This window comes from Suillus bovinus, assembly GCF_016758785.1.
Source record: "Suillus bovinus strain UH-Sbo-P2 chromosome Unknown EDB93scaffold_194, whole genome shotgun sequence".
NCBI lineage: Eukaryota > Fungi > Basidiomycota > Agaricomycetes > Boletales > Suillaceae > Suillus > Suillus bovinus.
The window spans coordinates 1-24,993 of NW_024542250.1; the positions used below are offsets into that span (position 1 = coordinate 1).

The following is a 24,993-nucleotide window of genomic DNA, read 5'->3' on the forward strand; positions in this document are numbered from 1 at the left end:
ACTCTCGTGACCTCGCAACTCCGATTATAGGCTCGCAGGTGCACGAGAAATCAGAAACCATCACATGGTCTGATGGATCTATTACCGTGCTACCGTGCATAGTCAGGGATGGCGTAAACGTGTGCCAGGAAGATGCTACGACGGTGTCTTACTTTGCAACCCTTCCGGAATCGCTTCCTGAGACGTCAAAAAACGTCGTACACTTAAAGTACAGCGACTGGCGCACCAAAAGCCGGCAACTGTGCGACGAAATCTCTGCGGCGATTCGGGTAAACAAGGCTGTTGTTATTCGAAATATAAGTAGACCCGAGCCTGCAACTCTCGATCTAGATTACCTAGAAGATCGTGGCATGTCAGACTTGATGCGTGTAGTCGTACATGGTGAGTCTGTTTTTAATTCGCATCTGCATTACACTATCTAATGTAGTTACAATAGACGCTGAACAACGCACCAAAGATTTTACATATCCGCATCAGCACGCGACTCTCGAAGAGTTCGTGAACAACATACACGACCCAAACAAGATTCAATGCATTCTTGACGTTGCATTTGGACAGGGAGGTCTCCCGTTAGAACTAAGGTTAGTACCACATATATTTACATTAACATACCACTAAACCGTCTATGCTTAGCACTCTCGATAGCGGCATTATCAACGGATGGAATCAAACCACTGTTGACTGCCCCATTGGTGAAAAAGTCCATCCGGACAATTTTACCGTCCATTCGTGGGCATTGATCCATGGCCCTGCGTACTGGACACATCCGCACCATGACTCTGACGGAAGTCTTACTTTTGTGCAAGTCGAAACGGGCGAAAAAAAATGGGGCTTATGGAGACACCGTAACGAAGATGAAATTTCTCGTACTAAACTCTCTGAGATAGCACCAGAGTTGACGGATCTCTATCGAAGCCGCAAAAATATCGAAGAAAGTTGGCACGGAGAGATCGTCACTCTCTTGCCCGGTGATATGCTGTGAGTATTTGGTCCTTATGTATCTATCCATGCTTACAATTGCAGAATACAACCACCGGGACAGTTTCACGCGGTGTATACACCGGTAGCCTCCTTCGCCACAGGAGGGCACTTTTATAATTACGAAACCATGCATCTAACGGAACTTTCCCGTTACGTCGACCATAAGCAAGGAAGGACCTTGACAAACCAGGTCCATGAACACTCTCTGGAAACCTTCCAACGTATGGTTGTCAACTTACCGCGCATCTCGCGTCGCGTTAGTGAGTTCATTTCCGTTTTCACTACATTGAACACGTGTAACATCGACCTTTAGAGCTGTACAGCAGGCCTTTAATGGCTCTTTGTATTATGGTCTTAGATACCAACAAATATGTGGCCGCTGGCACCGAAAGGCCAAAGCTCAAGACGAGCACGACGAAACGAGCGAATGAGATTGCAAATGCAATCGTTAAACATTTTTGGAAGGATTTAAAGAACGCGACATCTGTGTATCGCAAGAAGCAGACGGATGGAAGTAGTAGCCAGATGCATCCGGGCGAACTCGTCAGTAGAGAAGAACTGTTGAATTGTCTAGAACGCTTCACCACCCTGTAGTGTTGTTATTACACACTAGTATTACATCATTTTGTTACATTTTACATGCTGTACTGATAGAAATTGCGGAACTGTAGGATATTTATAGTTTGGATACTCTCTTCATAGCGCAGGCACCGCCTTGAATTTTACATGCTGTACTGATAGAAATCACGGAACTGTACAATATCTATAGTTCGGACACTCCCTTCATATTGCAGGCAGCGCCTTGAAATCGCACCTTTGTAACGCCATATCATAATAGTTCATTTTTTTTGATTCACCCATAGTAAATTTGAAGTTAGGTGCGGACGAAACAACACGCCGGGCTACTTACTGATACTTGCGAGCGACTTACTACAGCAAGAAGTCTTGAGCACTTGCCGAGAAATTTGACTACTTGTGCGACTATGATGACTTGTGGGACACATGCGACTTTGACGACTTCTACGAATTTGGAGATTCTACGAATTTGGAGATTCTAACGACTTTGACGACTTTGACGACTTTGACGACTTTGACGACTTTGACGACTTTGACGACTTTGACGACTTTGACGACTTTGACGACTTTGACGACTTTGACGACTTTGAAGACTTTGACGACTTTGAAGACTTTGACGACTTTGACGACTTTGACGACTTTGACGACTTTGACGACTTTGAAGACTTTGACGACTTTGACGACTTTGAAGACTTTGACGACTTTGACGACTTTGAAGACTTTGACGACTTTGAAGACTTTGAAGACTTTGACGACTTTGACGACTTTGACGACTTTGAAGACTTTGACGACTTTGAAGACTTTGACGACTTTGATGACTTCTGCGACTTCAAACACCCCGGTGACTTAGGGGACTCTGACGACTTCGACGACTGTAAAGACTAGTGACTTGTGGGACTCTGACGACTTCGACGACTGTAAAGACTAGTGACTTGTGGGACTCTGAATACTTCGACACTAGTGACTTGTGGGACTCTGACGACTTCGACCCCTCTAAAGGTGATATAAAATGGAGACTACGAGGACAATACGGTGGATGAACATCGCGAGTAAATTTACGATGCATTGCTTATGAGTAAGTTTACAACATAGGTGTGTAAAGTGGCGAAATCCTGGGACGTTATGCTATATATCACACGTGACAGAGAGCGAATGCTAATTTTGAATATGGAACAAATTATGAGTGCACACAAAAGCTGGCCAGAAATAAAGGTTAGCTGACGGATCATAAGCAAGGATAATCAACACACTTTGACTCCTGTTATTTTTACGCTTTTCACGAATATATCTTTTGCCGGGGTCTGCGCCGCATTTTCAGATATAGCTCGTATGCTGAGAAAATATATAGCATGCGTATACGACAAAAATTACAGTATCAGCATTGTGTACGTATGGTTACACGTCAATTGGCCGTGTACAGAATATGGGACTCAGGATCGCTGGACGCATTGCAAACGAATATAATCTTCCTCTTCCAAGGAAAGGGGGAAATGATGTTGAAGTAAATTAGGCAGATTAGAGAATGGTACGAGCCACTCTGGTCTGCTTACATAGCCGGGGGAGTTACACCCACATCGGTTGCAGTGGAACTTCAAGTACTTGTCCTTCTGACGACCTCGGGTGATTTTGATATCTCCAGGGCCAGCTTGACAGGTCCGGTCACCACACCTGGGGGTTAGGCCCCACACTGAGCCAGATGGGGTGGATGCCAAGTATCTCCGGCTGACCAACTCGCCATGTTTGGTCCAACACACCAACACTACAGGAGTATGGCACAGAAGAGTCCAGCTAGAGATCACTTGTTCAACAGCTAGTTCCACAGGCTTTTTGTAAATGTAAATTTCTACAGCGATCCTCAGCATGAAGGGCATGACTATAGTGGGTTGAACCGAATAAGCTGTGAACCCGATGATAAAGTGCAAACGTTTGCTGAATATAACAGTCCAAGTCACAAATGCAATATTCACCAAACCCGGTGATCTCACCTTGAGACCAGATTCTTGATTATCTCAAAATGTGAGCGTACAGTGAAAGTTGGACCGCAGGCCAGGAGAATCATTCCTTTGGTTCCTGACATCTTCTCAGACATCTTCCACAATTCTGGACCAATGTAGTGTCTCAAAACCTGAGAACAGTCGTCAAAATGTGGGACAGATGTAGACGGTAATCACCGACCTTTTCCGCATCCCGAGTGACGGCCTCTCCATCATCACGGGTGCCATGTACCAACTCTCCGCAATCATGATCGCTGTGTGAGTCTACCAAGACTAGAAGATTGGCCAGTGGGTGATTCTTCAAAAAGACAAGGCCAGTCTTGACAGCGCGGCGGACGTTAGGAACTAAGGCACCAGCATTCTCCAGCCTGATCTTTGTGTGATGCAACTGTGGGATCCTTGTCAGGTCTTAACCGAAGTATCGCCAACTCTGTACTCACCAGATCTCGGCACGACTGGTATTCCCCATCCAGCTGGCAGCGTAACAAGGTCTCCGGATAATCCTGGAGATTCAGGGCAATGGTGTGAAACAGGAGTGGTCTACGGATGCGGGATTGGCTTGTGAGGTATGCGCCTTGTGCAACCACCTTATACTAATTGTGTCAAATGAGTGCCTTGAAGTTGTCTCAAAGCCCGGCAGGGATGGCTCACCGGGAGTGGAGATTGGCGCTTTTGGCTCCAACACGGGGGACACCAAAATTCACCATCGCCCACCTCTCTGATGCAGGGATACAAGTTAGTCTTGGAGAAGCAAAGAGCATGAGGACATCCAGGCCGAACACATTTCTTCAGATCCCCAAAATCAGAGCAACTGCTGCATACTCTGATCATCCCATTCTCTGTCACCAGGGCTTCAGCCTCCAAAGCCAAAGCGATAGACTCAGGGTCAGCTGGTAAGTAATTGTGGTCAAAGGGAAGGAAGCAGAATCAAATTAGGCCCCCAAGACCCACCAGATGATTCATCTACAAGCGGTCAGGTCTTCTCCAAGAAAAAATGGGATGAATCTGAGTCGCTTACCTCCAGTATCTATGGCCTGGCTATGACCACGGACAACACGTCCACCCACATCTGTCACATCCATGTCTAAACAGTTGGGATTAGCTACATATGCACCTCAGAAAGCTCAGTCAACGTGGCCTACCCATTGGATCACCTAGACCTGTGTAAGAAGGGGTCAGGAAAATCCCAACGATTCATGAACATGACTGACCCCACGACACCCCTTTCATTGCCCGGCTCTGGGACTCTATGGGTTGTACTCGCCCACTAGACGTTCGTGTGTTAGTTCCTCCTAGTCTGGTAGACACTCGTCCCCGAGATCCCCGTCCCCGAGGCCCTCCTCTACCGCCTCGGGTACCGGCAGAGGTTGAACCTGTGCCTGGAGCAGGATCATCATCATTATCATCATCATCATCTTCTTCTTCTTCTTCTTCTTCTTCTTCTTCGCTGGATTCCTCTTCTTCTTCATGGACGTCACGACGATTGGCATTGCGGGAAGTTGTATTGCGGGAAGTCATATTGCGGGCAGTTGTATTGCGGGAAGTTGTATTGCGGGCAGTTGTATTGCGGGTATTGCGGGAAGTTGTATTGCGGGCAGTTGTATTGCGGGTATTGCGGGAAGTTGTATTGCGGGCAGTTGTATTGCGGGTATTGCGGGAAGTTGTATTGCTGGCAGTTGCATTGGTGGCAATTGCATCGGCATCGGCATCCACGTTGTCAGCTTGTCCCCTGATGTGTGCTGCTAAGTCGATGTCCATACCGTCTCCAGGATTGGTGCCTGGTGCAACCGACCAGTCTCCCATCAAATCTGCCATAGTAATATTGTAGTGAAGCAGTAATATGTAGAGAATAATTGTATAGTATTTGACAGATCAACTTTTTAAGGTACTAGAAAACAGCACATTTCGACCAACCTCACGTGATAATTGTGACAAATGAGTGACATCGCATTATTTTCGAGTTTATAATGCAGGAGTTAGAATATTAATCACATTGAGTTATGGTTATTGTATTACAAGCCTAATTACTACGAGTCCAGTTGTATAAGTTATCATGAGTTTGTGCCATTCGGAAGCCTTGACTTATCCTCACATCACGTGAGGTTGGTCGAATGTGCTGTTTTCCACCTTAACTTCTAACCGTCACCCATGCTTTCAACACCTGTACTATATCATGGTAAGTTTGGTCAAGTTGTTCAAATACAGATTAACGCTGTTAGATTGCAGGAGCCCGTGTTGTACGAGTGTTCCAGTTGCCACGCCTGGACTCTCAGCCAGCATTTCTGGATTCACAAGAGGTACAGACACCACCAGCCCCCGCAGCGGATCCAGGACCACCTGTATCAACCTCCTTGGCTGCCAGCTTTCTTAATTTGATTCAGGAACATTTTCAGTGCCCGATGTGAGTGATACGCATGATCTTACAGGGTTGCCCACTCACTTATGGGTCAGATGTTGGGACGTCCTGTCAGCACCATGATCCTGATACGATCATCGCCCTAACCTAACCCAAGCTTAGTGCTGCACCAGTGACTTATTGCTCGTCAGGACATGCGGCTTGTGTATATTGCACGCTCAGTTCAGCCATCAATCTCAGCCTTGGGGTCACTAAATGCGTCCTGTGTCGGTCTCCAAACATTATTCCTGGAGGTTGTCCTTTCATTTATCTTCGGCAGACCCAGAACTTTGTTGTGTCCCTGATGGAAGGAATCGCCCGGGAGTTCCGAGACACTCCTCCCGAAAATCCGGAATTAAGGTCATACGCTTGTGGAGCTTTGCGAGATGATTGGCAACGAAGAAACAGGTGAATACATTTACAACCCATTGCAAAATTAGGACTGTTCTCATTTATGGTACAGGGTTGGTCGTCTCCTCATACATGACATCCAGCAACTCCGAGGTCCACTGACCCCCACAGAGGCAAGCCGTATGGTCTTATTGGCCAGACTTCGTCTACAGGGGGAAGGTGTTGGTTCAGCCCAGCTCCCGATGTGAGTCCGTCTTGGTCAAAAAATTTGGTGTTGGACTCACCAGATTACGCCATACAGCGAGATTAATTAGCTCTCCCCTTCCAGTGACCTCTTAGGATCTGTCAGATCTCATTGAAAAGAGGAAGGACATTTTTCTGTGTCCTCGGCTTGGGATCTGGTGGTCAACCAAGTCTCACTGGAACGTCAATATCTTTACAATGGCTGAAACTGAACCTTACATAGACTTTCAAGGTGGTTACAATAAGCCAGTCCCTTGAAGATTCCAGATATTTTACAATATTTTGGACGTTTGTAGTTTCTTCTGATCCCAATTATTACACTGCGGAAACGACTTTCTAGTCGTTGGTCTCCCTCAAAGAACACGTTTCGGAGAAGTAGACTGATATATTTTGAGTTTGTTTTTGGAAACAGTCACTGCAATTACAATTATTAGATAGCCAACAAAATCGCCGAGGAAATGACAAAATAAGTCGTATACGAAAAGAGTATGATTAGGACATTGGTACTAAACACATGCTTCAAATTTGGAGTCTTAGCACCGAAGACCCAATAGAAGTTGGAAGGTTAGGTAATGTGTAAGATAGGGTCGACAGAAATGCCATCTTTTGGCGGAGGCAGGTAAACAGCGTCTGGTTGCCGTCGATAAGATAAGGGCGGACGAGGGCGGGATAAGTCCTGAGAGAACAATGGTAAGTAAATGGTATGATACGTGGAGACGATGAATACATACTCGAATGAGTTGTCGTTGAACTGCCCATTATCATATAGATCTCCGCACCAGCCGTTGTCCTGAAGCACCACTGGGCCTCGCTGATTGTGGGGGGTACTTGGAATACGCGATTGGTATTCCCAAAATCGTCAGAGAGGTGATAGGTGATGAGAAATAGTGTGAATAGGTCTTTCATCTCATTCTTCAAGAACTCTGGACTGACGTGAGTGAGGAGGGAAAATATAACGTGGGTGAAGAGACGAGCACTGCGATATTGCCGACAGACGCGACGGAGGCGTGTGGCGGGCGGTATTGTCGGTGATACGATGCTCGCGAATTTCACGAGGAAGGTAAGGCAAGGACTAATCCTCTTCGAAATTATGAGTTAAGACGGTACCCTAACTAAGCTCGCCGAAGTCGACAGTGTGGTCGATGGTACGTCCCTCGCGAATTTCACGAGGAAGGTAGGCGCGGAACAGGTGATGCGGGGCCGAGCACCGTGACAGTAGGCGTCATTATTGGAAGTCCGATCGAGCTGGGATGATGGATCAATCTATGTCGAGCGTTGGTAGAAGTCGCGGATGCATTTACTAGTACGACTGATGCACATCATTGATATGTCGTCCTTGAAGAGTGTGATTGTAACCCTCGCAAACAGGGACTAAGACTTTCAAATCCTCAAAGTGCTAGCAGTCATCTGATGTCCTTCAAGTCGTCGAGCTTAGAAATCAATATTATGTCCTCGAAGTCTTAGAAGTCAGCTGATGTCCTTCAAGTCGTCGAAGTCTTAAGAGGTCGTAAAACTGAGTAATTAAATGATATCCTTCCTCGAACTTTGAGTAATCAAATTATATCGAGCTTAGAAATCAAACTATGTCCTCGAAGTCCTCGAAGTCAGCTGATGTCCTTCAAGTCCTTCGAGTCAAAGTATGACTTTGAGGACAGGAACAACCTTCAGCGCTACAGCTACCTCATTTACGCTTTCCTTATAGGATCAAACTCCTATGGAACATACCGTGCATATCGACGATACTCTCTCAAAAGTCCACTACTACTGCTCAAAGTCGTAGTACAATGACGAGAATTTGTTGTGGAATCTTACGTAATGTCTGTGGCCGATTCTAAAGCTGTTTATTTACCCCTCTGCTCGTACATTTTTCCTCTTACTTTGACTTGCTTTCATTGCAAGTATCCTACTCGTATATCGTAGCTTGAACGCTTAGTATTATCTTAACTGATGAAATTCCTAGTTGACATAATGCCAGAGCACAACCAGGGTGACAAGAACCTCTAGTGTTGTTATTTACATATATCGGATTTCACATGCTGTATTAATAGCAACCACGATACTGTACAATATAGTTAGCAAACTCGTCATAGTGCAGGTATTGCTTTGACGTTAAACTATTGTAACACCATATTATAACAGTTCAATTTTTTTGCGATTCGTCCTTGTGTTAGACAAATAGAAGTTGATCCTGATGCTACTAGTAAGTTTGTAAGTTAGGTGTGGACGTAGACTAGCAACACGGCGAGCTAAAGTGAAACAATTGATACTGCTGAAACTAAGTTGCGGCTCACAAGACCACATAAGGAGCCCTACCTTACTGATACTTGCGGGCGACTTAAGACAGCAGGAAATCTTGAGCACTTGCCGAGAACGTCGACTAATTCTGCGACATTGGCAATTTCTACGACATTGGCGACTCTGGTTTGTGGGACTTTGACGACTTCTGCGACTTCTGCGACTTTGACGACTTTGACGACTTTGACGACTCTGGTTACTTGTGGGACTTCTGGACTAATACCATATGCATGTAATAATTATTTGGACTTGCCTTGAGCTTGAGAAAGGTTCCAAAGATTGGATGGTTAGGAAACAAGCTAAATCATTATCAGACACTTGAATGACTTAGTATGTACCGACCCAGGTAGACAAATTATATTGGATGAAAATATACAAATGTGGGTAAGGAGGGAAACTCTATGATCTCCCTACTTAGATTATATTACCTACGGATGGTTGCAACTGCAAGTCACATATTTGGTCTAATAGTTGTTGATCTTGTTGTTGGAAGTAGCTCTGCTTCCTAAAGGTCTCCCAAATCTCAAGCCCTTCTTCAATTGGTTCCCGCAGCTCACTTTCACTTAAGGCCGCTAGTGGGGTCAACCAGACTCCCCAAGAGTTATATTCACTGGATGAAAGTCCCTCACTAATTGAGGAAGGAGCTGGGGGGACGTTGAGCTCACTGACATTCACAGACTACCACAAACAAAAATAAATCTCAGTTGCGGTAGACCAGGCCTTTGGGGCAGTTTCTCACCAAAGATCCTGAAGCTATTTGTTGCTCTGGCTGCATGGCCTGGCAGCTTCGCGTAGTACGGCGGGGCCGGTCAAATGTGGACCTACTGGGAGAGCCTGTCCTCTTGGAGGTATGACACCCGGATGAAACCTGATATTTCCCGTAGAGTGGTTAATGAGGGTAAGATGAAGATTCTGGAGGCATACCTTGGGTAGTTGACCTCTTTTTTTTTTTTTGGAGGACTTAGCTACATCAGGGGACTAACAAGTACTTTAGATCCATAGGAGAAAGTATTCCTTGTGGACGCTTACATGTGGACGCTTAATTGAGCTTGGTTGGACGGTTGGGGGATCCACCTCCATGGGCACCTCAGGGGAACTACCAGGCTGGCGCTTCTCCAGCTCGTTAATCACCGTCTCCAAACATAATTTCCAGCTGTCTGGGTTGGATTCCACCATAGGTGCTGGTGAATTCCCACTGAGCTTGGACTCTAGCAATACACATTGAAAATCCAAAGGGTGCGTGTTGGGGTCAGGCATGTTCCCGTATAAGCTTCTCATGATGGGGTTCGTCGTCTTCAGCCAATCCTCCCAATCTGAAGAACAAATCATTTTCTGAACAGATAAAAGCTGAACCCATTCTCACCATACCTCCCAGATATATCGGGGTGGTCCTGGAGAAGTTTCTCTAGCCTATCTCCTGAGGCCGGTTGCATCCCCTTCAGATGGTACACCTGGTACCCCCAGCTGACCAGGACACTAGAAACCCATTGCCGGGTCATTCTTGTTGATGCAGGAAGGGTTGTCACAGGCAACTTGACACCTTCAGGGTAGAATTTCTCTAGTACCTCCAAGAAAAATTTGTGGCGCAGGATGTCCATGTAATACGAGGCCTGAAGCCAACGTTCTTGGGTTTGGGTAGGCAGGCGTGTGGACAGGGACACAAACCAAGCACAGTTGCAGGCGTGGTTGATAAATCGAAGTAGAGGTTTACAAGCGGAGGGGATGTGGATGTGTACACTTTCGTAGCGGAGCACTTGGAACCAATCTCTTTCCGGCTCATACCTTCCACAGAAAAAAAGATCTGGGCACCATCCAGCAGGTCTAGTAAGAGCTTCCTTCCAATGATCGTTGAGATCCAGCAAGTTTACGATGGGTGCTGTTGAATCAGACTCATCCATCCCGCTCCGCATGTAGTTTTGCAGGACGCGACGCGACTTGTGGGAAAATACGTTTGCGCGACCCAGCTAGCCGGCTTGGGTTCCGTGATTGGATTAGGGTTAAGGTGCCAAAACGGTGCGACAATGCGTGACAGACGGTCGGAAAAATGGTCGAACACCTAGGACCCTCGCAGGGGGCATAGCCAGCCTCCACTGCAAAATTATCCGCAGCCTAGATTCGAATGTAGCAACACGAGAAGCGACCATTCGCGTCACATTGTTGCAAACCGGGTAGATCCGCAACACAAGGGAGAATCCTTTCATGTATCATATCGTTGTACTTACAGCTCCTGTAGTATTGACTGGACAATGGTAGATGGACAAAAAATTTCCTCACAGGTATCCGCATTCACAAGTGCCCTTGAACATGGGATATTTTTATTCCATAATTATTCGTCATTTTTGGTCGCCTGTACTACAGACTACAGTATAGTGTCTTACAATTTCGCAACCAGAATGATCCAAAAACTTTATTGATACATTGCAAATTGACAACCAAAAAGTCACAGAAGTCACCAGAGTCTTCAAAGTCGTAGAAGTCGTCAATGTCGCAGAAGTCCCAGAGTCGTCAATGTCGCAGAAGTCCCAGAGTCGTCAATGTCGCAGAAGTCGTCAATGTCGCAGAAGTCCCACAAACCAGAGTCTTCAAAGCCATATAAGTCGCCAATGTCGTCAAAGTACCACCATCCACAGAATATTTCTCACTGACTCAGGTGCTGTTGGGCGGGCAGCGACAACCTATCGTGCACGTGACTTTGACACCACCAGTAGCTTTTGATACTGTAGAGATACGCACTTAGCTTCGTCACAGCGTCACACGTCCGACGAATCGAAGCTATTTCGTGTGACCGTCACACAAGATTGAAGTCATCGAAGGTAAATTGTGACACACGGTAAAACATGAAAAAAAAATGCAAAAATGCTCTCAAAAATTCTTGTACTGATTATTTGCCATGAACCTCGCTTTACATGACCAAAATTTTCTTCATCACCATCAGCTGTGAGCTCTTGCTGACAGCAGCTGATAGTGGTGCTGATTCGAAGCTATTTTTGACATGTCACAGGTCACACCCATCTTCGAATCTTCGAAGCTAAGGTTCAGTTGGTCACACCCAGATGATGTCGAAGCTAAGTGCGTATCTCTACAGTATTCTAAGACATTGGAATGACAAACTTTCTACTACATTTCTGTCGATTATAATCAATGTGAAGTGTCTGAGATATTACTACCGATGTAACTAAGTAGTTTTTTGATGCAGAAGTGGTTTGATCAATAGAAATTGTAATCTTTATCTTCAGTCACTCTTTCAGCACGTTGGTCACGTGAAATGTAGAATCCGCACGACCGCTACTGCAGTTTCACATGCAACACACTGTAGAACTCCTTACCGTACATCTGCTATGGGCCACCGGGTATTGGTTGTACTGGACCCTCACTTTTCCAGAGACTCTGCGCTGGAGGCTTCCACGCTGGCAGATTGGGTGACTTATGATTATCCAGTAAAGATGGCTGCCAGCCTCTTCTCCAGTCAGGCACTTCGTGGAAGCGTTTTTCCGGGAGAAACCGATCGAATCATTCGAAAGCGACCAGGATTCGTCCCTGTCCTACTTCATGAAAAGGTGGGAATGTTAAAGAGCGGAAGAAGTCTCAGGCTCATTGCGTTGATGGTAGTTGTTGGTCTGGCTTAGAATCCAACACCGGGGAATGGTCGTGGACTTTATGCAGTTCCGAAAATTCCGGGACTTGATGCTGGCACCAAACCCCAACTTCACCTGGGAATTTCAACACTACCATGCCATATGGGGCGTTCTAGATCTGACCGTGGATCCAAGGCAAGTAGTGAACCTCTCACAAGCGTATAACCTCCTCAAAGTTCTAAGCAGTGAGAAAGGGTGTAGTTTGGAATCCCCGGCCCAGTTGCACCAGTATATTAAACGACTGCAGATGTTGGAATCCATTTTGCCTGTGTGGCCGCCCTCCCAAGAGATGCTGTTCGCGTCCAAAAAATTCAACGTAATCAAAACCTTGGACGAGATTGCAAGAAATACCACCAACTCCCCCCGGCCCCAAACCGAAATACTTTCCCGCACCAATCGCTCACAGTCATTCGAAGGCTTTGTTCTCAAGCGGGAAGGCAGTGATTGCACACGGCACATTTTCCTTCCAGGTACGATCGACTCATTCAACCTACCGAGGGACAAGGGAGGTTTTCGCTGGTTAAAACAGTCATACGTACCAGCCCTGAGACATGTAGGGGAGTTCCGGGTGATTGTTCTGGATTGCCGGCCTTTATGGGTGATACACACCAGCCCAGGGAATCATGAGAATCAGATTGTCTTCTGTCATCGGGATGCTGGTTTGTCCCTGGAGAAAATGAGGTCTGTCTCTGAACCCGATGGAGTTCCCTTTCTGACCCAAATGCACATTTTTGATTTTGACAGCTCACGTCTGCAAAAGCCTTATGGGTTTGATGACATCATGGATCCTGTGGGGGGTACGGTGGAAGAACGTCACCTGGCAGACGCGGAATTGGAATCATTCGTCGTTGCCACCTTGAGTAACCTTATAGCCATCGAGGAGGGTCTACTGCAGGGGACTAGTTCTTTGAGGTTGATGGCCCGAGTAGATCTTGGTGTTCTCCGTGGTTCAGATGGACGGTTAGGTTATTTTGTCAACGAGGTGGAACGGGGAATTATGATTACTTTATTCAGTCAAGGGAATCCCAGGTGGGCTTTGCGGTTGGCAGATGAATTCTCAGGCCTGTTCTCTCAATGGATTGACGATACTTCCCGGGATATGCAGCGAACCATAGAGCCCAGAACCCTAACGAAACATGGCCGGTTTATATTCTCATTAGATAGACCTTGATCACAATACTTACACCAGCATCGGGATGATGATGCTAACTATCGTTCCTTCTAAACAGTCCCCCTACTAATTTTTGCCCAGTTCCTTGTAATCATCGTTTTGATTTGGGCCCATGCGCTATTGCTTTCGTCGTACAATTCGCTGCCTGAAATTAGTAATGTTCGTTTTCACCATGTCGGAGGATGGCCTTCAACGACCTGTCGCCTCCTTTCCCTGGAGAGATACTTTCTACGGTACCAGCTGGAAATATATTGACTTAGATATACATCTTCACTATCTGGTCTTCTATTTGGGATATCTGTGGCGAAAGGGACATTTATGCACCTGTCAAGCCTGTGAGAGCAGCGCTCGCGCGTAGTATCCGTCGAGCTCTTACGAAAGCTCATTTTCCTCATTAAGGAGGACAGGGTCGATTGGAATATCGACAGGCGCTGTATTTGAACGCCCCGCCTCAGGATGTGTGTCGGGCGAGGAAACACGTTGCCTCTTTCGAGGACCTTGTTCTTCACTCTCAGCGTTAGTACCGGTCTGCTCTGTCTTCTTCTTCTTATCCTTTCTCCTCCTTCTTCCGTTAAACATCCGTTTACGCCATGCACGCTTGTTGGCGGTGTTCCTCTCCTTGATTTATTGCGCCCTAGAAGGATCGCGCTTCTCCTTCGCCAACCATCTTCTTTGGCGTTCGCGCTGCTTCTCCTCTGCAGTCATGTCGGCGTCGGTGAGATCTGCGTGATTAAGCCTGGGCTTCTTGTCACCCTGGTTGTGCTCTGGCATTATGTCAACTAGGAATTTCATCAGTTAAGATAATACTAAGCGTTCAAGCTACGATATACGAGTAGGATACTTGCAATGAAAGCAAGTCAAAGTAAGAGGAAAAATGTACGAGCAGAGGGGTAAATAAACAGCTTTAGAATCGGCCACAGACATTACGTAAGATTCCACAACAAATTCTCGTCATTGTACTACGACTTTGAGCAGTAGTAGTGGACTTTTGAGAGAGTATCGTCGATATGCACGGTATGTTCCATAGGAGTTTGATCCTATAAGGAAAGCGTAAATGAGGTAGCTGTAGCGCTGAAGGTTGTTCCTGTCCTCAAAGTCATACTTTGACTCGAAGGACTTGAAGGACATCAGCTGACTTCGAGGACTTCGAGGACATAGTTTGATTTCTAAGCTCGATATAATTTGATTACTCAAAGTTCGAGGAAGGATATCATTTAATTACTCAGTTTTACGACCTCTTAAGACTTCGACGACTTGAAGGACATCAGCTGACTTCTAAGACTTCGAGGACATAATATTGATTTCTAAGCTCGACGACTTGAAGGATATTATTTAATTACTCAGTTTTACGACCTCTTAAGACTTCGACGACTTGAAGGACATCAGCTGACTTCTAAGACTTCGAGGACATAATATTGATTTCTAAGCTCGACGACTTGAAGGACATCAGATGACTGCTAGCACTTTGAGGATTTGAAAGTCTTAGTCCCTGTTTGCGAGGGTTACAATCACACTCTTCAAGGACGACATATCAATGATGTGCATCAGTCGTACTAGTAAATGCATCCGCGACTTCTACCAACGCTCGACATAGATTGATCCATCATCCCAGCTCGATCGGACTTCCAATAATGACGCCTACTGTCACGGTGCTCGGCCCCGCATCACCTGTTCCGCGCCTACCTTCCTCGTGAAATTCGCGAGGGACGTACCATCGACCACACTGTCGACTTCGGCGAGCTTAGTTAGGGTACCGACTTAACTCATAATTTCGAAGAGGATTAGTCCTTGCCTTGCTTTCCTCGTGAAATTCGCGAGGGACGTACCATCGACCACACTGTCGACTTCGGCGAGCTTAGTTAGGGTACCGTCTTAACTCATGATTCCGAAGAGGATTAGTCCTTGCCTTGCTTTCCTCGTGAAATTCGCGAGGGACGTACCATCGACCACACCGTCAACTTCGGCGAGCTTAGTTAGGGTACCAACTTAACTCATAATTTCGAAGAGGATTAGTCCTTGCCTTGCCTTCCTCGTGAAATTCGCGAGGGACGTACCATCGACCACACCGTCAACTTCGGCGAGCTTAGTTAGGGTACCAACTTAACTCATAATTTCGAAGAGGATTAGTCCTTGCCTTGCCTTCCTCGTGAAATTCGCGAGGGACGTACCATCGACCACACCGTCGACTTCGGCGAGCTTAGTTAGGGTACCGTCTTAACTCATAATTTCGAAGAGGATTAGTCCTTGCCTTACCTTCCTCGTGAAATTCGCGAGCATCGTATCACCGACAATACCGCCCGCCACACGCCTCCGTCGCGTCTGTCGGCAATATCGCAGTGCTCGTCTCTTCACCCACGTTATATTTTCCCTCCTCACTCACGTCAGTCCAGAGTTCTTGAAGAATGAGATGAAAGACCTATTCACACTATTTCTCATCACCTATCACCTCTCTGACGATTTTGGGAATACCAATCGCGTATTCCAAGTACCCCCCACAATCAGCGAGGCCCAGTGGTGCTTCAGGACAACGGCTGGTGCGGAGATCTATATGATAATGGGCAGTTCAACGACAACTCATTCGAGTATGTATTCATCGTCTCCACGTATCATACCATTTACTTACCATTGTTCTCTCAGGACTTATCCCGCCCTCGTCCGCCCTTATCTTATCGACGGCAACCAGACGCTGTTTACCTGCCTCCGCCAAAAGATGGCATTTCTGTCGACCCTATCTTACACATTACCTAACCTTCCAACTTCTATTGGGTCTTCGGTGCTAAGACTCCAAATTTGAAGCATGTGTTTAGTACCAATGTCCTAATCATACTCTTTTCGTATACGACTTATTTTGTCATTTCCTCGGCGATTTTGTTGGCTATCTAATAATTGTAATTGCAGTGACTGTTTCCAAAAACAAACTCAAAATATATCAGTCTACTTCTCCGAAACGTGTTCTTTGAGGGAGACCAACGACTAGAAAGTCGTTTCCGCAGTGTAATAATTGGGATCAGAAGAAACTACAAACGTCCAAAATATTGTAAAATATCTGGAATCTTCAAGGGACTGGCTTATTGTAACCACCTTGAAAGTCTATGTAAGGTTCAGTTTCAGCCATTGTAAAGATATTGACGTTCCAGTGAGACTTGGTTGACCACCAGATCCCAAGCCGAGGACACAGAAAAATGTCCTTCCTCTTTTCAATGAGATCTGACAGATCCTAAGAGGTCACTGGAAGGGGAGAGCTAATTAATCTCGCTGTATGGCGTAATCTGGTGAGTCCAACACCAAATTTTTTGACCAAGACGGACTCACATCGGGAGCTGGGCTGAACCAACACCTTCCCCCTGTAGACGAAGTCTGGCCAATAAGACCATACGGCTTGCCTCTGTGGGGGTCAGTGGACCTCGGAGTTGCTGGATGTCATGTATGAGGAGACGACCAACCCTGTACCATAAATGAGAACAGTCCTAATTTTGCAATGGGTTGTAAATGTATTCACCTGTTTCTTCGTTGCCAATCATCTCGCAAAGCTCCACAAGCGTATGACCTTAATTCCGGATTTTCGGGAGGAGTGTCTCGGAACTCCCGGGCGATTCCTTCCATCAGGGACACAACAAAGTTCTGGGTCTGCCGAAGATAAATGAAAGGACAACCTCCAGGAATAATGTTTGGAGACCGACACAGGACGCATTTAGTGACCCCAAGGCTGAGATTGATGGCTGAACTGAGCGTGCAATATACACAAGCCGCATGTCCTGACGAGCAATAAGTCACTGGTGCAGCACTAAGCTTGGGTTAGGTTAGGGCGATGATCGTATCAGGATCATGGTGCTGACAGGACGTCCCAACATCTGACCCATAAGTGAGTGGGCAACCCTGTAAGATCATGCGTATCACTCACATCGGGCACTGAAAATGTTCCTGAATCAAATTAAGAAAGCTGGCAGCCAAGGAGGTTGATACAGGTGGTCCTGGATCCGCTGCGGGGGCTGGTGGTGTCTGTACCTCTTGTGAATCCAGAAATGCTGGCTGAGAGTCCAGGCGTGGCAACTGGAACACTCGTACAACACGGGCTCCTGCAATCTAACAGCGTTAATCTGTATTTGAACAACTTGACCAAACTTACCATGATATAGTACAGGTGTTGAAAGCATGGGTGACGGTTAGAAGTTAAGGTGGAAAACAGCACATTCGACCAACCTCACGTGATGTGAGGATAAGTCAAGGCTTCCGAATGGCACAAACTCATGATAACTTATACAACTGGACTCGTAGTAATTAGGCTTGTAATACAATAACCATAACTCAATGTGATTAATATTCTAACTCCTGCATTATAAACTCGAAAATAATGCGATGTCACTCATTTGTCACAATTATCACGTGAGGTTGGTCGAAATGTGCTGTTTTCTAGTACCTTAAAAAGTTGATCTGTCAAATACTATACAATTATTCTCTACATATTACTGCTTCACTACAATATTACTATGGCAGATTTGATGGGAGACTGGTCGGTTGCACCAGGCACCAATCCTGGAGACGGTATGGACATCGACTTAGCAGCACACATCAGGGGACAAGCTGACAACGTGGATGCCGATGCCGATGCAATTGCCACCAATGCAACTGCCAGCAATACAACTTCCCGCAATACCCGCAATACAACTGCCCGCAATACAACTTCCCGCAATACCCGCAATACAACTGCCCGCAATACAACTTCCCGCAATACAACTGCCCGCAATATGACTTCCCGCAATACAACTTCCCGCAATGCCAATCGTCGTGACGTCCATGAAGAAGAAGAGGAATCCAGCGAAGAAGAAGAAGAAGAAGAAGAAGAAGAAGAAGATGATGATGATAATGATGATGATCCTGCTCCAGGCACAGGTTCAACCTCTGCCGGTACCCGAGGCGGTAGAGGAGGGCCTCGGGGACGGGGATCTCGGGGACGAGTGTCTACCAGACTAGGAGGAACTAACACACGAACGTCTAGTGGGCGAGTACAACCCATAGAGTCCCAGAGCCGGGCAATGAAAGGGGTGTCGTGGGGTCAGTCATGTTCATGAATCGTTGGGATTTTCCTGACCCCTTCTTACACAGGTCTAGGTGATCCAATGGGTAGGCCACGTTGACTGAGCTTTCTGAGGTGCATATGTAGCTAATCCCAACTGTTTAGACATGGATGTGACAGATGTGGGTGGACGTGTTGTCCGTGGTCATAGCCAGGCCATAGATACTGGAGGTAAGCGACTCAGATTCATCCCATTTTTTCTTGGAGAAGACCTGACCGCTTGTAGATGAATCATCTGGTGGGTCTTGGGGGCCTAATTTGATTCTGCTTCCTTCCCTTTGACCACAATTACTTACCAGCTGACCCTGAGTCTATCGCTTTGGCTTTGGAGGCTGAAGCCCTGGTGACAGAGAATGGGATGATCAGAGTATGCAGCAGTTGCTCTGATTTTGGGGATCTGAAGAAATGTGTTCGGCCTGGATGTCCTCATGCTCTTTGCTTCTCCAAGACTAACTTGTATCCCTGCATCAGAGAGGTGGGCGATGGTGAATTTTGGTGTCCCCCGTGTTGGAGCCAAAAGCGCCAATCTCCACTCCCGGTGAGCCATCCCTGCCGGGCTTTGAGACAACTTCAAGGCACTCATTTGACACAATTAGTATAAGGTGGTTGCACAAGGCGCATACCTCACAAGCCAATCCCGCATCCGTAGACCACTCCTGTTTCACACCATTGCCCTGAATCTCCAGGATTATCCGGAGACCTTGTTACGCTGCCAGCTGGATGGGGAATACCAGTCGTGCCGAGATCTGGTGAGTACAGAGTTGGCGATACTTCGGTTAAGACCTGACAAGGATCCCACAGTTGCATCACACAAAGATCAGGCTGGAGAATGCTGGTGCCTTAGTTCCTAACGTCCGCCGCGCTGTCAAGACTGGCCTTGTCTTTTTGAAGAATCACCCACTGGCCAATCTTCTAGTCTTGGTAGACTCACACAGCGATCATGATTGCGGAGAGTTGGTACATGGCACCCGTGATGATGGAGAGGCCGTCACTCGGGATGCGGAAAAGGTCGGTGATTACCGTCTACATCTGTCCCACATTTTGACGACTGTTCTCAGGTTTTGAGACACTACATTGGTCCAGAATTGTGGAAGATGTCTGAGAAGATGTCAGGAACCAAAGGAATGATTCTCCTGGCCTGCGGTCCAACTTTCACTGTACGCTCACATTTTGAGATAATCAAGAATCTGGTCTCAAGGTGAGATCACCGGGTTTGGTGAATATTGCATTTGTGACTTGGACTGTTATATTCAGCAAACGTTTGCACTTTATCATCGGGTTCACAGCTTATTCGGTTCAACCCACTATAGTCATGCCCTTCATGCTGAGGATCGCTGTAGAAATTTACATTTACAAAAAGCCTGTGGAACTAGCTGTTGAACAAGTGATCTCTAGCTGGACTCTTCTGTGCCATACTCCTGTAGTGTTGGTGTGTTGGACCAAACATGGCGAGTTGGTCAGCCGGAGATACTTGGCATCCACCCCATCTGGCTCAGTGTGGGGCCTAACCCCCAGGTGTGGTGACCGGACCTGTCAAGCTGGCCCTGGAGATATCAAAATCACCCGAGGTCGTCAGAAGGACAAGTACTTGAAGTTCCACTGCAACCGATGTGGGTGTAACTCCCCCGGCTATGTAAGCAGACCAGAGTGGCTCGTACCATTCTCTAATCTGCCTAATTTACTTCAACATCATTTCCCCCTTTCCTTGGAAGAGGAAGATTATATTCGTTTGCAATGCGTCCAGCGATCCTGAGTCCCATATTCTGTACACGGCCAATTGACGTGTAACTATACGTACACAATGCTGATACTGTAATTTTTGTCGTATACGCATGCTATATATTTTCTCAGCATACGAGCTATATCTGAAAATGCGGCGCAGACCCCGGCAAAAGATATATTCGTGAAAAGCGTAAAAATAACAGGAGTCAAAGTGTGTTGATTATCCTTGCTTATGATCCGTCAGCTAACCTTTATTTCTGGCCAGCTTTTGTGTGCACTCATAATTTGTTCCATATTCAAAATTAGCATTCGCTCTCTGTCACGTGTGATATATAGCATAACGTCCCAGGATTTCGCCACTTTACACACCTATGTTGTAAACTTACTCATAAGCAATGCATCGTAAATTTACTCGCGATGTTCATCCACCGTATTGTCCTCGTAGTCTCCATTTTATATCACCTTTAGAGGGGTCGAAGTCGTCAGAGTCCCACAAGTCACTAGTGTCGAAGTATTCAGAGTCCCACAAGTCACTAGTCTTTACAGTCGTCGAAGTCGTCAGAGTCCCACAAGTCACTAGTCTTTACAGTCGTCGAAGTCGTCAGAGTCCCCTAAGTCACCGGGGTGTTTGAAGTCGCAGAAGTCATCAAAGTCGTCAAAGTCTTCAAAGTCGTCAAAGTCTTCAAAGTCGTCAAAGTCGTCAAAGTCGTCAAAGTCTTCAAAGTCTTCAAAGTCGTCAAAGTCTTCAAAGTCGTCAAAGTCGTCAAAGTCTTCAAAGTCGTCAAAGTCGTCAAAGTCTTCAAAGTCGTCAAAGTCGTCAAAGTCGTCAAAGTCGTCAAAGTCGTCAAAGTCTTCAAAGTCGTCAAAGTCTTCAAAGTCGTCAAAGTCGTCAAAGTCGTCAAAGTCGTCAAAGTCGTCAAAGTCGTCAAAGTCGTCAAAGTCGTCAAAGTCGTCAAAGTCGTCAAAGTCGTCAAAGTCGTTAGAATCTCCAAATTCGTAGAATCTCCAAATTCGTAGAAGTCGTCAAAGTCGCATGTGTCCCACAAGTCATCATAGTCGCACAAGTAGTCAAATTTCTCGGCAAGTGCTCAAGACTTCTTGCTGTAGTAAGTCGCTCGCAAGTATCAGTAAGTAGCCCGGCGTGTTGTTTCGTCCGCACCTAACTTCAAATTTACTATGGGTGAATCAAAAAAAATGAACTATTATGATATGGCGTTACAAAGGTGCGATTTCAAGGCGCTGCCTGCAATATGAAGGGAGTGTCCGAACTATAGATATTGTACAGTTCCGTGATTTCTATCAGTACAGCATGTAAAATTCAAGGCGGTGCCTGCGCTATGAAGAGAGTATCCAAACTATAAATATCCTACAGTTCCGCAATTTCTATCAGTACAGCATGTAAAATGTAACAAAATGATGTAATACTAGTGTGTAATAACAACACTACAGGGTGGTGAAGCGTTCTAGACAATTCAACAGTTCTTCTCTACTGACGAGTTCGCCCGGATGCATCTGGCTACTACTTCCATCCGTCTGCTTCTTGCGATACACAGATGTCGCGTTCTTTAAATCCTTCCAAAAATGTTTAACGATTGCATTTGCAATCTCATTCGCTCGTTTCGTCGTGCTCGTCTTGAGCTTTGGCCTTTCGGTGCCAGCGGCCACATATTTGTTGGTATCTAAGACCATAATACAAAGAGCCATTAAAGGCCTGCTGTACAGCTCTAAAGGTCGATGTTACACGTGTTCAATGTAGTGAAAACGGAAATGAACTCACTAACGCGACGCGAGATGCGCGGTAAGTTGACAACCATACGTTGGAAGGTTTCCAGAGAGTGTTCATGGACCTGGTTTGTCAAGGTCCTTCCTTGCTTATGGTCGACGTAACGGGAAAGTTCCGTTAGATGCATGGTTTCGTAATTATAAAAGTGCCCTCCTGTGGCGAAGGAGGCTACCGGTGTATACACCGCGTGAAACTGTCCCGGTGGTTGTATTCTGCAATTGTAAGCATGGATAGATACATAAGGACCAAATACTCACAGCATATCACCGGGCAAGAGAGTGACGATCTCTCCGTGCCAACTTTCTTCGATATTTTTGCGGCTTCGATAGAGATCCGTCAACTCTGGTGCTATCTCAGAGAGTTTAGTACGAGAAATTTCATCTTCGTTACGGTGTCTCCATAAGCCCCATTTTTTTTCGCCCGTTTCGACTTGCACAAAAGTAAGACTTCCGTCAGAGTCATGGTGCGGATGTGTCCAGTACGCAGGGCCATGGATCAATGCCCACGAATGGACGGTAAAATTGTCCGGATGGACTTTTTCACCAATGGGGCAGTCAACAGTGGTTTGATTCCATCCGTTGATAATGCCGCTATCGAGAGTGCTAAGCATAGACGGTTTAGTGGTATGTTAATGTAAATATATGTGGTACTAACCTTAGTTCTAACGGGAGACCTCCCTGTCCAAATGCAACGTCAAGAATGCATTGAATCTTGTTTGGGTCGTGTATGTTGTTCACGAACTCTTCGAGAGTCGCGTGCTGATGCGGATATGTAAAATCTTTGGTGCGTTGTTCAGCGTCTATTGTAACTACATTAGATAGTGTAATGCAGATGCGAATTAAAAACAGACTCACCATGTACGACTACACGCATCAAGTCTGACATGCCACGATCTTCTAGGTAATCTAGATCGAGAGTTGCAGGCTCGGGTCTACTTATATTTCGAATAACAACAGCCTTGTTTACCCGAATCGCCGCAGAGATTTCGTCGCACAGTTGCCGGCTTTTGGTGCGCCAGTCGCTGTACTTTAAGTGTACGACGTTTTTTGACGTCTCAGGAAGCGATTCCGGAAGGGTTGCAAAGTAAGACACCGTCGTAGCATCTTCCTGGCACACGTTTACGCCATCCCTGACTATGCACGGTAGCACGGTAATAGATCCATCAGACCATGTGATGGTTTCTGATTTCTCGTGCACCTGCGAGCCTATAATCGGAGTTGCGAGGTCACGAGAGTCGAGGTTTGTGGGAACGGATGGGTTGGGTGAGGAAGGTTGTTGTGAACTTTCGGGGGATGACGACGTAGGATTAATGTGTTCGGGGATGACGGTCATAACCTCTACATCGCGCATGAGGGGAGGTGGTTTTAGACTTTTGCGGGATGACGATGTAGGGTTAATGGGTTCGGGCACGACCGTCATCACCTCCGCATCGAGCATGATACGGGGAGTCGGCCTAGTCGCGACGTTTTCCTCATTAAGGAGGACGGGGTCGATTGGAATATCGACAGGCGCTGAATCTGAGCGCTCCGCCACAGGATTTGTCTCATGTGACGAGACACGCTGCCTCTTTCGAGGACCTTGGTCTTGAACTTCCGCGTCACCGGTCTGCTCGGCCTTCTCCTTCTCCTCCTTCTTCCGTTTACGCCATGCACGCTTGTTAGCTGTGTTCTTCTCCCTTATTTCTTGCGCCCTGATAGGATCGCGCTTCTCGTTCGCCAACCATCTTCTTTGGCGTTCGCGCTGCTTCTCCTCTACAGTCATCTCGGCGTCGGCAAGATCTTCGTGATGAAGCCTCCGCTTCTTGTCTCCCTGGTCGTGCTGTGGCATTATATTAACAAGGAATTTCCTCAGTTAAGATAATAACAAGCGTGTAATCTAAGATGTACGAGTATGATACTTGCAACGCGAGCAAGTAAAGGTAAGAGGAAAGAAGTGCGTGTAGAGTGGCAAACGAACGTCTTTAGAATCGGCCACACATTATGTAAGATTCCACACCAAATTCCTGTCATTGTACTACAGCTCTGAGTCGTAGTGGACTTTTTGTCGACATGCACGGTATTTTATATAGGAGTTTGATCCCATAAGGTAAGCGTAAACGAGGTAGCTGAAGCGATGAAGGCTTTTCCTGTCCTCAAAGTCTCCAAAGTGTCCTCAAAGTCATCACATGCTCAGAGTACCTTAAATTTGTAACAGTCTTTAAATTCGCAAAGTCCGGATATGTGATAAATTCTACAGTCATGGAAGTGATAACTGTCCTCATAGTCTTATATGTCCTTGAAATCCTTGAAGTGGCGAGACTGCCCTCGGAGTATTATATCTAATTCCAGTAGCGGAAGTTGCGAGACTGTACAGTACATAATTCATAAACACACTGCAACTTGTAATCTATTTAAGTCACGCAAGTCGTGAAACTGTCCGCAGAGTCTTAAATGTCCGTTCGTGGAAGTCATAATTGTCCTCAGAGTCTTGGACGACCTTGGAAGTCGTGAGATTGTCCTTAGTCATAGTCTTAGATGTCCTTGAAGTCACGGAAGTCGTGAAACTGTCCTCAGAGTCTTAGTTGTCCTTTTAAGTCGTGTCAGTCACATATCCTTAGACGTCGTTGAAGTAATAGAAGTTGTGAGATTGTCCATTGTCTATATCGACTATTCGGTTGTGTTAGTATTACAGTTGTTATAAAGATTAACATTGTCGTGCCCGAATGTGATGCAAGCCGCATCCCTCCAGCAGCATAATGCCTTGCTTCTTTCATCTGGACGGTTCCATTCCGACC

General features: G+C 46.3%; 9 protein-coding genes across 9 annotated transcripts; 4 read left to right on the plus strand and 5 right to left on the minus strand.

The window, feature by feature from the left end:
* Positions 1-38: 38 nt before the first annotated feature.
* Positions 39-2,442, plus strand: EDB93DRAFT_1109688 (uncharacterized protein; the record flags this gene model as incomplete). Its single annotated transcript, XM_041448004.1, has 7 exons — positions 39-381; positions 428-581; positions 634-978; positions 1,024-1,241; positions 1,295-1,571; positions 1,845-1,859; positions 2,016-2,442. Coding segments are annotated over 7 exons (1,779 nt in total), but the record flags the coding sequence as incomplete, so codon positions are not given.
* Positions 2,443-2,871: 429 nt separating this feature from the next.
* Positions 2,872-5,366, minus strand: EDB93DRAFT_1109689 (uncharacterized protein; the record flags this gene model as incomplete). Its single annotated transcript, XM_041448005.1, has 9 exons — positions 2,872-2,889; positions 3,108-3,486; positions 3,543-3,682; positions 3,733-3,939; positions 3,992-4,144; positions 4,203-4,441; positions 4,570-4,653; positions 4,694-4,711; positions 4,763-5,366. The coding sequence occupies 9 exons, from the start codon at positions 5,364-5,366 to the stop codon at positions 2,872-2,874; spliced, it is 1,842 nt and encodes a 613-aa protein (XP_041300726.1).
* Positions 5,367-5,699: 333 nt separating this feature from the next.
* On the plus strand, positions 5,700-7,794 carry EDB93DRAFT_1109690 (uncharacterized protein; the record flags this gene model as incomplete). The annotated part of the gene is made up of 12 exons (XM_041448006.1): positions 5,700-5,727; positions 5,778-5,952; positions 5,978-6,017; positions 6,227-6,354; positions 6,410-6,541; positions 7,072-7,109; positions 7,160-7,230; positions 7,310-7,384; positions 7,438-7,473; positions 7,535-7,600; positions 7,658-7,685; positions 7,730-7,794. 12 exons carry the CDS (start codon positions 5,700-5,702, stop codon positions 7,792-7,794), a joined length of 882 nt encoding a protein of 293 aa, XP_041300727.1.
* Positions 7,795-8,581: 787 nt separating this feature from the next.
* On the minus strand, positions 8,582-10,745 carry EDB93DRAFT_1109691 (uncharacterized protein; the record flags this gene model as incomplete). The annotated part of the gene is made up of 7 exons (XM_041448007.1): positions 8,582-8,654; positions 8,854-9,046; positions 9,264-9,513; positions 9,661-9,703; positions 9,760-9,800; positions 9,865-10,148; positions 10,199-10,745. The coding sequence occupies 7 exons, from the start codon at positions 10,743-10,745 to the stop codon at positions 8,582-8,584; spliced, it is 1,431 nt and encodes a 476-aa protein (XP_041300728.1).
* A 1,942-nt stretch (positions 10,746-12,687) lies between these two features.
* On the plus strand, positions 12,688-13,581 carry EDB93DRAFT_1064493 (uncharacterized protein; the record flags this gene model as incomplete). The annotated part of the gene is made up of 2 exons (XM_041444878.1): positions 12,688-13,114; positions 13,175-13,581. Coding segments are annotated over 2 exons (834 nt in total), but the record flags the coding sequence as incomplete, so codon positions are not given.
* Positions 13,582-14,013: 432 nt separating this feature from the next.
* Positions 14,014-14,412, minus strand: EDB93DRAFT_1257584 (uncharacterized protein; the record flags this gene model as incomplete). Its single annotated transcript, XM_041454097.1, has 2 exons — positions 14,014-14,254; positions 14,306-14,412. 2 exons carry the CDS (start codon positions 14,410-14,412, stop codon positions 14,014-14,016), a joined length of 348 nt encoding a protein of 115 aa, XP_041300730.1.
* A 1,671-nt stretch (positions 14,413-16,083) lies between these two features.
* EDB93DRAFT_1109693 (uncharacterized protein) lies at positions 16,084-17,795 on the minus strand (the record flags this gene model as incomplete). Its single annotated transcript, XM_041448008.1, has 8 exons — positions 16,084-16,185; positions 16,265-16,335; positions 16,386-16,423; positions 16,954-17,085; positions 17,141-17,268; positions 17,478-17,517; positions 17,543-17,717; positions 17,768-17,795. The coding sequence occupies 8 exons, from the start codon at positions 17,793-17,795 to the stop codon at positions 16,084-16,086; spliced, it is 714 nt and encodes a 237-aa protein (XP_041300731.1).
* Positions 17,796-18,128: 333 nt separating this feature from the next.
* Positions 18,129-20,584, plus strand: EDB93DRAFT_1274406 (uncharacterized protein; the record flags this gene model as incomplete). Its single annotated transcript, XM_041454383.1, has 9 exons — positions 18,129-18,693; positions 18,745-18,762; positions 18,803-18,886; positions 19,015-19,253; positions 19,312-19,464; positions 19,517-19,723; positions 19,774-19,913; positions 19,970-20,348; positions 20,567-20,584. 9 exons carry the CDS (start codon positions 18,129-18,131, stop codon positions 20,582-20,584), a joined length of 1,803 nt encoding a protein of 600 aa, XP_041300732.1.
* A 429-nt stretch (positions 20,585-21,013) lies between these two features.
* Positions 21,014-24,047, minus strand: EDB93DRAFT_1109695 (uncharacterized protein; the record flags this gene model as incomplete). Its single annotated transcript, XM_041448009.1, has 7 exons — positions 21,014-21,440; positions 21,597-21,611; positions 21,885-22,116; positions 22,215-22,432; positions 22,478-22,822; positions 22,875-23,028; positions 23,075-24,047. The coding sequence occupies 7 exons, from the start codon at positions 24,045-24,047 to the stop codon at positions 21,014-21,016; spliced, it is 2,364 nt and encodes a 787-aa protein (XP_041300733.1).
* Positions 24,048-24,993: the final 946 nt, after the last annotated feature.